Source organism: Hyla sarda, chromosome 1 (assembly GCF_029499605.1).
Source record: "Hyla sarda isolate aHylSar1 chromosome 1, aHylSar1.hap1, whole genome shotgun sequence".
In the NCBI taxonomy this organism is placed as follows: domain Eukaryota; kingdom Metazoa; phylum Chordata; class Amphibia; order Anura; family Hylidae; genus Hyla; species Hyla sarda.
In genome coordinates, this window is record NC_079189.1 from 100,192,003 (window position 1) to 100,210,257 (window position 18,255).

Sequence of the window (18,255 nt, forward strand, 5' to 3'; positions counted from 1 at the left end):
CATAACATATCCTTTGACACATTTAGGCTATCCTCTTTGGGTTCAAAATGAAGTAGTGATAGACCCACTGTGTAAGTTGTATAAGTTGCATGGTGAAACAGGAACAGTCCTTCCCATGGCCCCAGACTTTAAACCTGTGTCACATTATGGTCTAGGTTTAACCCCTTAACGACAAAGGACGTAAATGTACGTCCTGAGGCGGTGGTACTTAACGCACCAGGACGTACATTTACGTCCTCTACATGACGCGAGCACCAGACCGGTGCTCGCATCATGCACGGAAGTTCCCGGCTGCTATCAGCAGCCATGGACCTGCCGGTAATGGCAGACATCAGCGATTGCGCTGATGCCCGCCATCAACTCCTTAGATGTCGTGATCAATACAGCTCCGATCATCTAAAATGGCGGCCGGAGGTCCCCTCACCTGCCTCCGTCCATCCCCTCACCTGCCTCAATAAATAGTCCCCTATGGGGACATAAAAAGTGTAAAAAAAAATGTAAAGAAAATAAATAAATAAATAATTTGAAAAATCCCCTCCCTCAATAAAAATGTAAATTAATTGTCCCTTTTCCCCATTTTACCCCCAAAAAGCTTAAAAAAATGTATAAACTAATTTGGTATTTCCGCGTGCGTAAATGTCTGAACTATCAAAATATATTGTTAATGGTCCTGTACTGTGAACGCCGTAAACTTTAAGAAGAAAAGTTTCAAAATTTGCTTCTTTTTTGTCACATTTTATTCCCCTAAAATTTAATAAAATGCGATTTAAACTTTTTATATGCAAATGTGGTATCAATAAAAAGTAAAGATCATAGTGCAAAAAATGAGCCCTCATACTGCCATATATACAGAAAATGTATAAGGTTATAGGTCATCAAAATAGAGGGATTTTAAACATACTAATACAAAAACATACATTTTTTTTATAGAAAAGTATGTAGTCATGCAAATCATTTTAATTGTTTTGACCCACATAATAAAGAAAACATGTCATTTTTACCATAAATTGTACAGCGTGAAAATGATACCTTCCAAAATTTGCTAAATTGCCATTTTCCTTTCAATTTCCCCACACAAATAATATTTTTTGGTTGCCTCAAAGATTGTATGATAAAATGAGTGATGTCATTACAAAGGACAACTGGTCGCACAAAAAAACAAACCCTCATGTTGGTTTGTGGATGAAAATATAAAAGAGTTATAATTTTTAGAAGGCGAGGAGGAAAAACAAAAATGCAAAAATAAAATTGGCTGTGTCCTTCAGGGATTAAAGTGCATGTAAAGTTCCCAGACAGAACCAAAGCTCTTGTCTGAGCTGATAAGGTTGTTGTATTACATTTGCATTGCAGTTGGCTGTATACAGTAAGTACTTGTGAAATGTTGCTGGTATCCTGTTTTTTTTTTTTACTTGCTAGTTTTAGAAATTGCACTATAATTGCTAAATATAAAAAGCTGCTGGTTAACAGAAGCATTTAATACATTTTTCCTGCATATGGCCAACCGCAGTGCAACTGCATTGTGTGTATTTTACCCTTAAGGAAATCAGGAAACAATCATTGTGGTTCTGACCATGTAATCATTGTGGTAACGTATCAAGGCAATCGCGAAGTACATATAGCAGAGTTAGGGTATGTTCACACGAGCGGATCCCCAGCGCGTATTACGCTGCGGATCCACCGCTGAAGGTCCGCTGTATGCTGCTTTTACAGATGCCTGCTCTGAGCAGCAATACGCCGCTATGAGCAGACACACAGCGATGTGCGAGTTGCCGTGCACATGCGCAGTATACTCGCACATGGCGGCAGCTCTTGGCCTAGCTCATAGAGCAGGGGGAGTGACTGCGATGTGTGCGAGTACACCCCGCATGCGCAGCGACTCGCACATCGCTTCAGGTGCGGATTGCTGCTCCGAGCAGGTACCTGTAAAGGCAGCACACAGTGGTCCTTCAGCAGTGGATCCACAGCGTAATACGTGCTGGGGGTCCACTTGTGTGAACGTACCCTTAAAATCCAGCCATCTCCTCCTTGAGCTGATTGAGCTGGTGAGGAGAAAAGAAGACAGGCTGTTAGCCCCTGCTAAATTGTAAAAATTCACAAAAAAACACAGTGCAGACAAATTGTCTTATTTTTTGTGCTTCAGATGAAAAGATACTTTTATATACATTAGTGTATACCACCAAATGAAAGCACAGCTTGTCCTGAAAAACAGCAAAAAAAAAAAGGATGTATAACCCATATACAAATGTATAATTTGTTAAAACAGGTAGCACAATTGTAAAGTTTGTCATGACTTAGGGTTAATGCCAAACAGCTAGCATTTGATGATATTTAGACATTGATCTACGAGCCCTATTTTACTAATGCCACAGTTATTAATTTGTTACCAAAACTAATGTATTATATAGACAAGGACTGGTTTTAAATGTGTGAAATTGTCTAAGGGATACGATAATTATTAAAAACAAGCTGTTTTATTTACGTGTTAATTTTTGGTTTGTTTAATAAAATGTTATACACTTAGCTAGTATGCTGTCAGGGACCAACCAGGGAACAGGGAGAGTGAGCCCTAAAACGGGTCACAAACCAGAAACATACAGGAACATAGAACTCCATAGTATAAAAGTTCAGAATACACAGATCAGTGAGCAGCACAGGGAACACTATATCAGCGGACATGAACAGAACTCCAAAGATCTGAATAAAGAACTAATAAACATATAGAGTTCAAAACACCAGACAGGAAAACGGATACAACAGGATATAATTATAGAACGCTGTTCACATTGAACATAAGACAAGAATAGCAATCCCTCCGAACACCTCCAGTAGACAAGGAGTCCCCATGGAGTGGTAACAGGGATGCAACATAGGACACTGTTCACACTGGACACACAGACTGGACACTTCACTCCGCTAACAAAGTAGCCATTAATAATGAATCCAAATGGTCCAGTAGGAAAACAGAATTATAAAACACAGAACTTCATATAAACGGATACAAGAGAAAACACAGTGTGAACAGACACATAGCAGAAAAGATATACAAATCTTAAAACTGACTAAACAAACACAGCTTAAAATCTACTAAGAGCATGCCACCTAACATAGCTCAAATCAAGAGTGTATCACCAAGAGCTCCCAGCAGCATGTCCAGCATGTTAGCAAGTCAGGATGAAATGAAGTCAATCACCAGCACTGAGGCTAGGCTGGGCTGACTTTAAATAGTATTGGCTGAAAAAGCCAGAGGCATTAACTATTCCCTGTCCAGGGAACATAAAACTGTTCACACACAAGCAAATCCAAATGGCTGTGTGTGAACACAGATGTAGACAGACATGACATATGCTTTCTGTAGTTCTTTTATTTATAAATATAAAGCACTTCCCACATTACAGTAAAATAAATAACATGTACATAACTGAATATAAATTAAAGATTAATTTCAGCCAAAACTAACTTATCCCTATCATGTGGATAGGAGATAAGTAGCTGATCCCAAGGGGTCCCCCCACAATCTTCAGAATGGGACCCAGCTCTCTGTGAGGACCGCATGCACTCCATTCATTTCTATGGGAGTGCCAAAAAGGGCCAAGTACAGCACTCGGGCATCTCTGGTGCTCCCATAGAAATGAATAGAGAGTGTGCTGTCTACCATTAGACAACACACACGCTCCTCACTGACAGCCGGGGTCCCATTTGAGAGATTGCGGGGACCCAGCTATCGGGCCTCCCACGATCAGCTACTTATTCTCTATCCACAGTATAGGAGATAAAATTAGTTTTGTTTGGAGTTCTCCTTTAGTAACACAAACTAAAAACATAGGACAACATAATACTTTTGTGTTATTTTTTGAGGACAAGATCTCCACTTGCAGTAATTTAAGTGTTAACCTCCACTTATAGTGGATAAAGACTTTTCCAGGTCATGTCACGGACACAAAGGTGCTTAGCTTTTCAAAAACACAGCTCTGATAACTGTACCTAGAGCGAGCTGAGACCTGTGCCTATGACTTTATCAGGACAGGAACAAAAGTACCTATTAAATGAATAGAAATTATATTATGAAATTGCATAACCTTTCGTCATAGCATAAGTTTTAATATACTAACAATGAAATGTATCTTTAGGTGTGACTAATATTGTCTGTTTTCAGAGTTTGGTGGATGCCTCCTTCTGTATTAAAAAGTAACATGCAGTTCTCCATTTTTCAATTTTTTTTAGAACCTTTTAAGTGAAAAGGTTGAACAGATGATGGAATGGAGTTCCCGGCGATCTGTTATCCGCATGAATGGCGACAAATTCAGAAGATTTGTTAAGGCCCCACCACGTAATTATTCTGTTATTGCCATGTTCACTGCCCTTCAACCTCAGAGACAATGTTCTGTATGTAGGTGAGTAAATGAACATTGCTCTTCTTATGTTTGTCCTGTGTGGAGATAAATGGTTGTTACGTTGTACCTGTATTTTCAAAAGAATTTTAAAAACCTATGCGGTTTGGTTGCAATGAACTTACGGAATGGAGAGAAGGGGATTTCAGACAAGCTCAGATTGCATGTACACAGTTCTGGCTTTTTGCCCTGTATAACACTATCTAAGCCCTTCTGTTTTCCGCTTTTGTCTCTGCTGCTATAGTTAGAATGCCCCTAACAACAGAAAATAGGCTGTGGTTTGCAGGAAAGTTAGACATATAATGGCCAAGACTTTTTTTTTCTGGGGTCAGGTCAGATTCACACAGCAGAAAATGTGCAGAATGTCCGCATGGAAATTAGGGGTGAACACTCCGAACATTTGCATAATCCGCGGGTGCTAGGACCCCGCGGAAATGTGCCATCTCATGGCCAAGTCTATTCTTTCTGCAGACCCTGGAATTTGGATATCCATGGCAGAAACATCTGCTGCGGAAATTCCACAGTGTGCAAAGTGCAGCAGAATCCCATTGAAGTCAATGGGACTGTGCTGCAGTAAAATGTCCATGCAGAATATTCAGGGAGAGTTCCGCACAGGCATTTCCCTTTGTGAACATACCCTAAGGAGTCAATTTTGTAAAGGAAGTAATTTACAAAAATGCTAAAAAGAAAAAGTTAACACAGTACCAAACCCTTGTCTTTATCTCTCCCACAGTTTTATGTTGCACCACAAAAATCTTAGAAATCTTATCCGGAGATTGAAGGGGTACTCCGGTGGAAAACTTTTTTTTCTTAAATCAACTGATGCCAGAAAACAGATTTGTAAATTACTTCTACTAAAAAATCTTTATCCTCCCAGTACTTATTAGCAGCTGTATGATACAGAGGAAATTCTTTTCTTTTTCAATTTCTTTTTGTCTTGTCCACAGTGCTCTCTGCTGACACCTGATGCCCATATCAGGAACTGTCCAGAGCAGGAGACTATGCTGCAAACCTATGCTGCTCAGAGGTGTCAGCAGAGAGCACTGTGGACAAGACAAAAAAGAAATTCAAAAAGTAAAGAATTTCCTCTGTATTATACAGCAGCTAATAAATACTGAAAGGATTAAGATTTTTTTAATTAAAGTAATTTACAAATCTGTTTAACTTTCTGGCACCAGTTCATTTAAAAAAAAAAGTTTCCACCGGAGTACCCCTTTAAAGAGGTATTCCGGCCAAAGACATCTTATCCCGGGGGGCCTACCGCTGGTACCACCCACGATCTCTGTGCAGCACCCACATTCACAGTCTCGGAAACCTCTGTGTTTCCAGGACTGGAGACGTAATGTCACGCTCCACCCTCTAGTGATGCCATGCCCCCTCTTATAGGGCGTGGTGTGATGTCACGTCTCCAGTCTCAGAAACACAGAGGTTTCTGAGACTGGAGCAGCAGCCCCTCATAGAATGCCCTTTAAGGGGCATCTGGTCTCTTGAATTTACCATCAATTAAAAGTCAATACAACTCTCACTCTCCTGTCTGCTTATCTGTGAACTCATCAAGGATTTACTCAGTATGTTCTTATATGTCCTTTTATTTTTTTTTTATTTTTTATATCTGCTCTGATGTTGTGTATATACATACATATGTATCTCTTCAGATATTTTGTCATACCATGCCAAAAGGGGAACACTAAGCAGATTTGAAAGCTTGTAACATCATTTGTTTTATTTTTGCTAGCCATTCAATAAATTCATTTCATTTAGATTTATTCTACACAAATAAACACATAGCGGAAGATTTGTTCCAGTCATTTTTCTGGCTGTAAAAAGGCACATCGTGATTAAATTTTGTGTATTTGCCCAATTTTTGGCCCCTTTTTGAAATAGACGATTTTTGTAAAACTGGCTGTGGATAGCAAGGCTGTGCAGTTGTCCATGCAGTGGACAGTATTTATTAACTGCGCCTTTGTTAAAAAGGCGCAACATTTTCGTGCAAACGGTACAAATAAACAGCAAAAGACAGACCACAGTGAAAAGACTTTCAAGCACTGGGTGGGCTAGAAGAAGAGCGCTGTGCCCGGCACTCCTCACCCAGGTGGACAGGTCCTGGCAACCCAGGTGACTTCTTGACAAGTCCTTAGGGGGACAGTATGTGGCAGCATTATATTCAGGGTATACAGTGTGTGGTAGTATCATATTCAGAGGGCACAGTGTATTATATTTAGGGGCACAGTGTGTGAAAGAATTATATTCAGAGGGTGCAGTGTGTGGCAGTAATGTACTCAGAGGGTACAGTGTGTGTGGCAGTATTATATTCAATGGGTATAGTGTGTAGCAGTATTATATTCAGTGGTACAGTGTGTGGTAGTATTAGATTCATGGGCACAATGTGTGGAAGTATTATATTAATTATTATTTTAATATAGAAAATCAGAATCTGATGACGAAGTAAGAAGCCAATGCCATATGGGCATCAAATTCTGCAGACAGAAAGTTTAGCTTGGAGAAGTAACAGCTTGGAGACAGTACTGGCAACTCAAAAGGAAATTATTGTTTGGGAGCTGGAAACCATTTTCCTGGTTGGAATTTCCTTTTGCATTGCATCTGTACCGAGGTTACGGCTCGGCATCTCCTGGCTTCCAAAACCTCAATTTGAGTGCATGGCTTCAAGTCTACAAAAGCGGTGAGTTGGCAATAACCTTTTTCTTTTGACTGTACTGGCAACTCAGTCTTGGGAAAAACAAAAGTAAAATTCCAATTTTGCAGCTTGAGGTGAAATTAAATTTGTGCCTTTTTGATAAATTTGGCATCCGACAGCAAAAAACTGTGCAAAATAAAAACACACAAAAACGGGCATTGCACAGCAAAGCAAAAAAAATAAAATAATAATAATTAAGATACAAATCTTACTTTATTTACTGTAAATGCTGCATTGCTACAATAGTATAATATTGGATTTACCTCTACTCTGCTGCCTTTAGACATAGACCAACTGTGCCCAACAATTAACATGCTGATACCCATAAAACATAATACAGTGCCATGCTGACAGTCATGTGTCCAATAAGGATAAATAATGTTGCTATATGGGCTTCAACTGAAACATTTAAAACCCAAATAAGATTTATCAGAAAATGATGATACTCATACAAAATAAACACTAAGGAGGAGATTTATCAAAACCTGTCCAGAGGAAAAATTGCTGAGTTGCCCATAGCAACCAATCAGATCACTTCTTTAATTTTGCAGAGACCTTGTTAAAAAGGAAAGAAGCAATCTGATTGGTTGCTATGGGCAGCTCAGCAACATTTCCTCTGGACAGGCTTTGATAAATCTCCCCCTAAGTAGATATGTTTCAGTGTTGGACAATTTAGTTATACTATATCACAGTTGTGCCATCAAGCAACGTCAACTAAAATGGAGCCGGTGCAGCTTGAAGTTGATACCTGTACATCCCACTTTTGCAATCCTAGAGATAAGGAGTTATTGGCAAGGGTATTAATGTCAACCATAGAAATAGATAGATAGATAGATAGATACAAAGGATAGGGGATAATATGTTAGATTGTGGGGATCCTGCCACTGGGGACCTCCACAATCTCTGGTGCGGTACCCCTGGCATTTGGTGCACAATGACTGGCGATGCAGGCTGCCACGCCCCCTCCATTCATGTTTATGGGAGGAGGCGTGATGACTATGTACCAGACATCACACCCCCTCACATGGACATGAATGGAGGGGGCGAGGCGTGACATCACTGGGCTCAGCTCACTCATCTCTATTCTAGACAGTTATATGACAGGATTGTTGTAAGATTTTCTTCTGTCTATTTCTCCTAATGTTTCCTAGCCTATCGACAGGTTTAATCCCAGATGATAACACCTGCGGAGAACAGTGGCATAAAAATCATTTGTGCATTGCAGTGTCTGTACTGTTCAGAAATACTGTAAGAAATTCCCTATTGTTTACAAAGCATAACATAGTATATTGTTATATAGTCTATAGCTAATTCATTGCAGATGACAGTAATAAAACACATTTGAATAGTAGTACTTTTTCTTAGAAAGTTTTTTTTTTATTATTTTTTAAATAAAGTATGAAGGCAGAAAGCAATTTTGTATGCAACACTTTAGCTTTATGTTCAAGAAAAGGCCTCAAGCTATTATATGTATGGGCTAGAGCGGTAACATGGCAGAAACCTTCAATTATATCAAAGAATTGGCTTCAGAAAGAGTTAATTATTACAGTAAAGTTGCAGATTTGAACCCCAGGTCAGGACTGGAGTATACAGAGAACATCTTTATAATGTGATATATCCAATGAACAGTTCCTAGGTAGATGAGGTTAAAGCTACACACACACACATATATATATATATATATATATATATATATATATATATACAGTGCCTTGTGAAAGTATTCGGCCCCCTTGAACTTTTCGACCTTTTGCCACATTTCAAACTTCAGACTTCAAACATAAAGATATAAGAATGAACAACAAGTGTGACACAATCATGAAGTGGAGCAAAATTTATTGGATATTTCAAACTATTTTAAGAAAGAAAAAACTGAAAAATTGGGCGTGCAAAATTATTCAGCCCCCTTAAGTTAATACTTTGTAGCGCCACCTTTTGCTGCGATTACAGCTGTAAGTCGCTTGGGGTATGTCTCTATCAGTTTTGCACATCAAGAGACTGAAATTTTTGCCCATTCCTCCTTGCAAAACAGCTGGAGCTCAGTGAAGTTGAATGGAGAGCGTTTGTGAACAGCAGTTTTCAGTTCTTTCCACAGATTGTCGATTGGATTCAGGTCTGGACTTTGACTTGGCCATTCTTAAACCTGGATATGTTTTTGTGAACCATTCCATTGTAGATTTTGCTTTATGTTTTGAATCATTGTCTTGTTGGAAGACAAATCTCTGTCCCAGTCTCAGGTCGTTTGCAGTCTCCATCAGGTTTTCTTCCAGAATGTTCCTGTATTTGGCTCCATCCATCTTCCCATTAATTTTAACCATCTTCCCTGTCCCTGCTGAAGAAAAGCAGGCCCAAACCATGATGCTGCCACCACCATGTTTGACAGTGGGGAGGGTGTGTTCAGGGTGATGAGCTGTGTTGCTTTTACGCCAAACATAACGTTTTGCATTGTTGCCAAAAAGTTTGATTTTGGTTTCATCTGACAAGAGCACCTTCTTCCACATGTTTGGTGTGTCTCCCAGGTGGCTTGTGGCAAACTTTAAACAACACTTTTTATGGATATCTTTAAGAAATGGCTTTCTTCTTGCCACTCTTGCATAAAGGCCAGATTTGTGCAGGATACGACTGATTGTTGTCCTATGGACAGAGTCTCCCACCTCAGCTGTATATCTTTGCAGTTCATCCAGAGTGATCATGGGCCTCTTGGCTGCATCTCTGATCAGTCTTCTCCTTGTATGAGCTGAAAGTTTAGAGGGATGGCCAGGTCTTCATAGATTTGCAGTGGTCTGATACTCCTTCCATTTCAATATTTTCGCTTGCACAGTGCTCCTTGGGATGTTTAAAGCTTGGGAAATCTTTTTGTATCAAAATCCGGCTTTAAACTTCTCCACAACAGTATCTCGGACCTGTCTGGTGTGTTCCTTGTTCTTCATGATGCTCTCTGTGCTTTAAATGGACCACTGAGACTATCACAGTGCAGGTGCATTTATATGGAGACTTGATTACACACAGGTGGATTCTATTTATCATCATTAGTCATTTAGGTCAACATTGGATCATTCAGAGATCCTCACTGAACTTCTGGAGAGAGTTTGCTGCACTGAAAGCAAAGGGGCTGAATAATTTTGCACGCCCAGTTTTTCAGTTTTTTATTTGTTAACAAAGTTTTAAATATCCAATAAATAAAAAGTGTGAAACAACTGAAAATATGTCCTATTATAGGTTCTTCAAAGTAGCCACCTTTTGCTTTGATTACTGCTTTGCACACTCATTCTCTTGATGAGCTTCAAGAGGTAGTCACCTGAAACGGTCTTCCAACAGGCTTTAAGGAGTTCTCAGAGATGCTTAGCACTTGTTGGCCCTTTTGCCTTCACTCTGCGGTGCAGCTCACCCCAAACCATCTTGATTGGGTTCAGGTCTGGTGACTGTGGAGGTCATGTCATCTGTCGCAGCACCCCATCACTCTCCTTCTTGGTCAAATAGCCCATACACAGCCTGGAGGTGTGTTTGGGGTCATTGTCCTGTTGAAAAATAAAAGATGGTCCAACTAAACGCAAACCGGATGGAATAGCATGCCGCTGCAAGATGCTGTGGTAGCCATGCTGGTTCGGTATGCCTTCAATTTTGAATAAATACCCAACAGTGTCACCAGCAAAGCACCCCCACACCATCACACCTCCTCATCCACACCAGCACACCTGTGAAGTGAAAACCATTTCAGGTGACTACCTCTTGAAGCTCAACAAGAGAATGCCAAGAGTGTGCAAAGCAGTAATCAAAGCAAAAGGTGGCTACTTTGAAGAACCTAGAATATGACATATTTTCAGTTGTTTCACACTTTTTTGTTATGTATATAATTCCACTTGTGTTAATTCATAGTTTTGATGCCTTCAATGTGAATCTACAATTTTCATAGTCATGAAAATAAAGAAAACTCTGAATGAGAAGGTGTGTCCAAACTTTTGGTCTGTATTGTATGTATATATATATATATATATATATATATATATATATATATATATATATATATGTGTGTATATATATATATATATATTAAATTTGATTATCCGTATTAGTCCAGTGATGCAGATGCAAATCAACCCTGCACCAAACCTTGCTGTAAACTCTGCCAACACATCTGCACCAAGATGGAAGCCACCCACAACAACAAGACATATAACATTGAGGGACTATAGTCCTGCAGATCCCCAAATGTGGTCTACATGTTACAATGCACTAAGTTTGACATGGGATGCTACATTTTTGAAACCAGACGGAAACACAACGAAAGGATGAATCTACACAGACATTCCATAAACCGTCATAAAGAAAATGACTACTGCACCCCAGTTGTACACTATTTTATTCAAACAGGCCACTCCATACATGACCTTACAATCAAGATACTGAGAGGAAACTTCAAAAACACACAAGAGAGAAAGACATTTTAAGCCAAAATTATACTGTATTTTGACTCGAAAAACAGGGGACTCAATGTGGATTTGAGCTTTTTATCTCATTATCAAAATTTCTTATAACCTGTGCTGTATTGGATTCTTGGATTCTCTTTTGCATCTCACACTGTCCTGCTTCATTACCAGTCTTTTCTCTGCTCCTCCCCCTCCCTCCCCCTTTTTCTCATCCTTATCTATTTAGTCTATGTTTCCATAGCAGGACAATTTATGGCCCATCTTAGTGTGAATTCTCCACATCTATTGTCTTAACCCCTGCATATTTGTGAAATATAATCTGTGTATTCTGCTTGTGAGCTTAGATTTGCTTTGGACTTGATAAAGGGAGGAATCCCGAAAGCTTGTCTATACATATATATATATATATATATATATATATATATATATATATATATATATATATTATTAACCTGTTCAGGACGCAGGGCATATTGATACGCCCTGCATCCTGACTATTTAAGGACACAGGGTTTCAACCATTCTCACCAGCCGAGAATGGGTTAAACCCGGTGGGTCCAAGTTGCTAAGGACCCATGGCTAATGTTGGGCACCGGTGATTGGGCCGATGCCCAGCATTAACCCTTTATGCGTCTAAAACTAAACTAAAAGTGTCCTGGCAGCTCAGTCGGGTTGATCGGGACAATCACAACATAATCGCAATGTCCTGATCAGCTGAGAGGACAAAGGAAGGATCCCTACCTGCCTCTCCGTCGTCCGATCGGCGATCTGTTGCTCCATGCCTTTCCAGCAGGCAGGAGTAGCAGAGCACCGAGAACACTGATCAGCGCTATGCTATGACATTACGCTGATCAGTGGCTGAGATCAATGTACTGCATGTTGTAGCCCCCATAGGGGGCTATAACATAGCAAGATAAAGTTAGTAAAAGTGATTTAATAAATATAAACATATTTGGTATTGCCACATGCATAAATGTCCGAACTATAAAAAGATATCATTAATTAAACCGCATGGTCAATGGTGTACACGTAAAAAAATTCCAAAGTTCAAAATAGCTTATACTTTTATATCATAAAAAAATGAATAAAAAGCTATCGAAAAGTCCTATCAAAACAAGAATGGTATAGCTAAAAACGACAGACCACGGTGCAAAAAATTAGCCCTCATATAGCCCTGAATGCGGAAAAATAAAAAATGCCAATTTTAAACATACTAATTTTGGGGCATGTAATTTATAATTTTTTTAAGTATTAAAATAAAATAAAACCCATATAAATTGGGTATACTTGTAACCGTATGGACCTACAGAATAAAGATAAGGTGTCATTTTTACCGATAAGTGCACTGTGTAGAAAAAGGAGTCCCCAAAATTGAAAATTTTTATTTTTTATAAAAAAATGTTTTCACCCCACAAATTTATTTTTATTTTTGCACAGATTATATTATAAAGTAAGTTATGTCATTACAAAGAATAATTGGTGACCCAAAAAAGAAGCCCTTATATGGTTCTGTAGGTGAAAACTTTTAAGCGTTATAATTTTTAGAAGGGAAGGAGGAAAAAATGAAAATGCAAAATCAAAAATTAGTTGTGTCCTTAAGGTGAAAATGGGTCCTTAAAGGGTTACATTTTATTTAATCCTTTGTAGAATTAAGTCCATACATACAAACTAGTCATGTTGATGTAGCAGAGCTGAACATATTGCTATTTAATTTATCAAATATACCTTGCTATTATATAGTTGAATAGTGACAGACACCAAGGAAGGATAGCTGGCACATACGAAATTAAGCGTGAGGAGAAGCACAAGGAAGCACACAGAACTGACTCACAAAGGTGCCTGTAGCGGATGTGCTCAGCCCAGCGAAAGCACAGGAATCCAGCGAAGCAAAGTAAAACAGTAAGGCGGCACCCACCAAGCAGGTGCATTTATTCAGGTCTCATGGACAGGTTACAGGTAGCAGGCGGGGGAGCTGCGGTGGAAGACGGGGCTAATCCTCCAGCCGGATCCGCATCTGTGTGCGTGCCCTTCACACTTGTAGAGGTGGCGCATTGCAGTCGCTAAGCAACCTGGCCAACATTAACATCATGTGACTTAATCAACAGTCATTTGAAACACAGGTAGGAATCAAAACAATAACAATGACAAACAGCAGGATAAAAATAGGGAGTAGGCCGTAAACTAAGTGTAAACTAGAAATGCATTACAAAAAGGAACTGTATTCATGCCGATCATTTAAACCAATATTACCGGTTGCATTTAACCCTATATTCCGTGTAAGCCTGCTGCGGTCTCCTCCATTCTGGAGGGGTGGGACTCTTTCTAGGCCTAGAAATTTCAATTCACAGTGATTTCCAAAGTGAACTTGATTCATGTGGGCAATAAATCTAGGGGCCCCAGTGCTGGTCCGGATAGAACGGACATGTTCCTGAAACAGAACCTGGAGTTCCCTGATAGTCTTGCCCACATAGAATCTGCCACAAGGGCAAGTGAAATCATATACCACAAAACAAGATCTGCAGGTTATCAATTCAGTGATTTGATGGCACCAACATCCTAGTTGTGTAGTATTCCCTGCCTGCTAGCTGGTAAACCGTCTTACTCTGTAGCTTCTTCAGCTTCTCACCAATGGTAATGTTTTTCCTAAACGTGATGAGAAGAGGGTGCTGGGCCAATTCTTGAAGATCGGGATCCGCTTCCAACATGTACCAGTGGCGGCGTATGGTGCTGTCTACTCTCTGGTTCATGTTGCGATTGGCTAGGGAAAAAATGAACCTTTTAGGGGAGGTTGCACATCTTTTTTTTTTTTTGGAGTCTAATAAGTGTGATCTATCTATGGATTCTACATGTGCTAGACTAGACTTAATGATGTTTGTGGGATACTGTCTGGCCAGTTACCTTTATTTGAGATCCTGGCCTTGGATGGTGAAAACCTGATCTATACTGTTGATCCTCCGTAAACGGAGAAATTGGGAGTAAGGAATGCTTTGTTTGACGTGGTGGTGGTGAGAGCTGTGGAAATGAAGCAGTGCATTTCGGGCGGACGTTTTTCGAAAGCCCTCCGTGGTAATGTTATTGTCAACCACCTTCAATTTAAAGTCTAAAAAAATCTAACTCGTCACCTCCAAAAATGACAGTGAAAAGCATGTTCTCCTTATTGACCTAGTTGAGGTGAGTGACAAACTAAAATAATTCTGTTTTGGATGAATCCCAGACGACCAGTATGTCGTCGACATACCTGAGAAACAGTTTAATATTTTTAGAAAAGGGTTTAGTTTGGGAAAAGACGTATCTACGTTCAAAGGCGGCAAGGAACAGGTTGGCATAAGTGCAGGAGACCGGCATGCCCATGGCCGTCCCGGTCTCCTGCCGGTACCAATTCTCGCCATCTCTGAACTCATTGTGGGTGAGGATGAAATGGAGGACATCACAGATTAAAGACACAAAGTCTCTGTTTTTTCAGTTTTGGACAGAAATTCACGAACAGCCTGTACACTCACCCCTAGAGGGCTCTGAGGATGACCCTAACTTTTTGGCTGAATGGGACCGGGCTCATCTTTATCATGTGGCCAGACTCACTGACATCATGCTCAAAAAAAGCCAATCAGAGTATAAACCATCACCGCAGAACTCTGTAAGACTAAAGCAGAGTACTGCACTTGAGTTAGCAAATCCACAGCTTCCACATTTAAAAAAAATTTGGAAAATAAGTTGTTGGTTACCCAGGTGGAGTTAAAAGAACGTAAAAGGGATAAAGCTAAAAATGTATGAGGGATAAAACAGACTATGACTCAGCCCAGATGTTTGCATGAAATAGCATAAAACCTGTTAGACGTCAGCGGTATTCCTCCAACCGGAGATGTAGGAACCTTCCCAGACAGCCGTCCGACTATTGGACCTCTGATTTGGATGCCACTGGATCAGACGAGGCATCCACCACCCAGACCAGTCACCAACAAGATCCCCTCCCTGGTTCTTTCCCTTTAGGAGAAAAACCAGGAGGGGCAAAGGGAAGAAGAGACACTTCCATTGTTCGAACAAAGAGGAAGGGGGTTACTAGAGACTGTTCCTGTTTTGACAGATGTGCCTGTCACTCCTCTCTAAGGGCCTCAATTTTGGCTTGTGCCAACCCTTTGATTATACCCAATTTGAGGTTGACATTTTCAAAACCACAAGAAAAATGGGGTTACACAAGATGTTCAATAAAAATGTCATAGCTAATGTGTCAGAGAGGGAGAGGTTCCGGCAGTAGTAGGTCCCCTAGGTTTTTCTCCTATCTTGCACCTTACCTCTGCAGACAGGGATACCTTGAATACACTTTATGAGTTGGCAGGGGAGAGTGAAGTTACATTGAATTGAGGTTTTGCCCTTCAAAGGGGGTAACCCTTCTAGGTTTCCCCCCTATTCCGACAGGAAGTCCTATTGACTTGTTCGTCCGAGTGGTTACTAAGGATATAAAGGCCTTGTATTACCCCCAGTTAAAGGGCAACCTCACTCCAGGTGAAGAGAGGGCTCTTAAGTGGTTGGCATCAAGGCCCGACTTGAAAGTCATTAAGGCTGACAAAGGTGGCAGCACTGTTGTCATGACCACCGAAGCCTATGACACAGAAAAGAAACGCCTGCTAGGGGATGCAGCCACTTATAAACCCCTCTCATTCAATCCGACTGCCAAAACCTTAACCCAACTCAGGACCTTTCTCAGAGTCAGTTGGGAAAAGGGAAAAATATCCCAAAAAAACTGTCTAAAATCTCCTCTCCAGCGCCCCCCGCTATCCTAAGTGGTCCTACCTGCCCAAGGTTCATAAGTCGCAGAGCCGATCCCCAGTCATCCCATTGTGGCGGGGATCGGCTCTGCGACTGTATACCTTTTGCAGTACATTGAGTGGCTTCTAAAACCACTGTTGTCCTCCACTTCCACTAACAGCAAAGACACAGGGGCCTTTTTGACTGCTCTTAGAGACTTCCACTGACAGGAGACTTACAGACTCACGTCAGTGGACGTCAAGAGCCTGTATACCCACATCCCACATGATGCGGGTGTACAGGCTGTTTGTGAATTTCAGTCCGAAACTGAAAAAAGAGAAGACTTTGTGTCTTTCCTCTGTGATGCCCTCCATTTCATCCTCACCCATAATGAATTCAGAGACGGCGAGGATTGATACTGGCAGGAGATCGGGACGACCATGGGCACGCTGGTCTTCTGCACTTATGCCAACCTGTTCCTCACCGTCTTTGAACGTAGATACGTCTTTTCCCAAACTAAACCCTTTTCTAAAAATATTAAACTGTTTCTCATGTATGTCAACGACATACTGGTCGTCTGGGATTCATCTGAAACAAAATTCTTTTAGTTTGTCACTCACCTTAACCAGGTCAATAAGGAGAACATGCTTTTCACTGTCATTTTTAAAGTTGCCGAGTTATATTTTTTAGACAATAAATTGAAGGTGGTTGACAATACCCTTACCACGGAGGGCTTTCGAAAAACCTCCGCCTGAAATGCACTGCTTCATTTCCACAGCTCCCACTGTCACCACGTCAAAAAAAGCATTCCTTACTCCAAATTTCTCCGTTTAGGATCAACAGTACATGCCAGGTTTTCGCCATCCAAGCCCAGGATCTCAAAAAAAGGTTACTGGCCAGACAGTATCCCACAAACACCATTAAGTCTAGTCTAGCACGTGTAGAATCCATAGATAGATCACACTTATTAGACTCCAAAAAAGGATGTGCAACCTTCCCTAAATGGGAAGCGCCATACGCCGCCACTGGTACATGTTGGAAGCGGATCCCGGTCTTCAAGAATTGGCCCAACACCCTCTTCTCATCACGTTTAGGAAAAACATTACTATTGGTGAGAAGCTGAAGAAGCTACAGAGTAAGACGGTTTACCAGCTAGCAGGCACTAGTTGGCTAACCAAACACTCCCTGAAAGGCAACTATCCCTGCAGATCTTGCCCACACTGTACACATATGCAGACAGGGAATAGTACACAGCTAGGAGGTTGGTGCCATCAAATCACTGAATTGATAACCTGCAGATCTTGTTCCGTGCTATATGCTTTCACTTGCCCTTGTGGCAGATTCTATGTGGGCAAGACTATCAGGCAGCTCAAGGTTCTGTTTCGGGAACATGTCCGTTCTATCCGGACCGGCACTGGAGCCCCTAGATTTATTGCCCACATAAATCAAGTTCACTTTGGAAATCACAGTGAATTGAAATTTCTAGGCCTAGAAAGAGTCCCACCCCTCCAGAATGGAGGAGACCGCAGCAGGCTCCCGCTCCAAAAGGAAGCTGGTTGGATTACATGGTTAAATGCAACCGTTAATATTGGTTTAAATGATCGGCATGAATACAGTCCTTTTTGTAATGCATTTCTAGTTTACACTTAGTTTATGGCCCACTCCCTACTTTTATCCTGCTGTTTGTCATTGTTATTGTTTTGATTCCTACCTGTGTGTCATGTGACTGTTGATTAAGTCACATGATGTTAATGACTGACAGGTTGCTTAGCAACTGCAATGCGCCGCCTCTACAAGTGTGGAGGGCACTCACGCAGACGTTGATCCGGCTAGAGGAAGTGCGCGAGCCGCACTAAACAACTTGTTCCGGTTAGCCCAGCTCTCCCACCTGCTACCTGCAACCTGTCCATGAGACCTGAATAAACGCACCTGCTTCGTGAGTGCCGCCTAACTGTTTTTCTTTGCTTTGCTGGATAAGATAGAGGTAAATTTGTTGTACATA

General features: G+C 40.8%; 1 protein-coding gene across 2 annotated transcripts in view; it reads left to right on the forward strand.

Moving 5' to 3' along the window:
* The window catches only part of TUSC3 (tumor suppressor candidate 3), a 419,569-nt gene that overhangs the window by 151,590 nt on the left and 249,724 nt on the right, over nucleotides 1-18,255 (forward strand). For both annotated transcript variants that reach the window (XM_056558704.1, XM_056558712.1), the window contains exon 2: nucleotides 4,222-4,391. In XM_056558704.1, coding sequence (XP_056414679.1) covers nucleotides 4,222-4,391 — 170 coding nt within the window. The remainder of the gene's footprint in view (nucleotides 1-4,221; nucleotides 4,392-18,255) is intronic.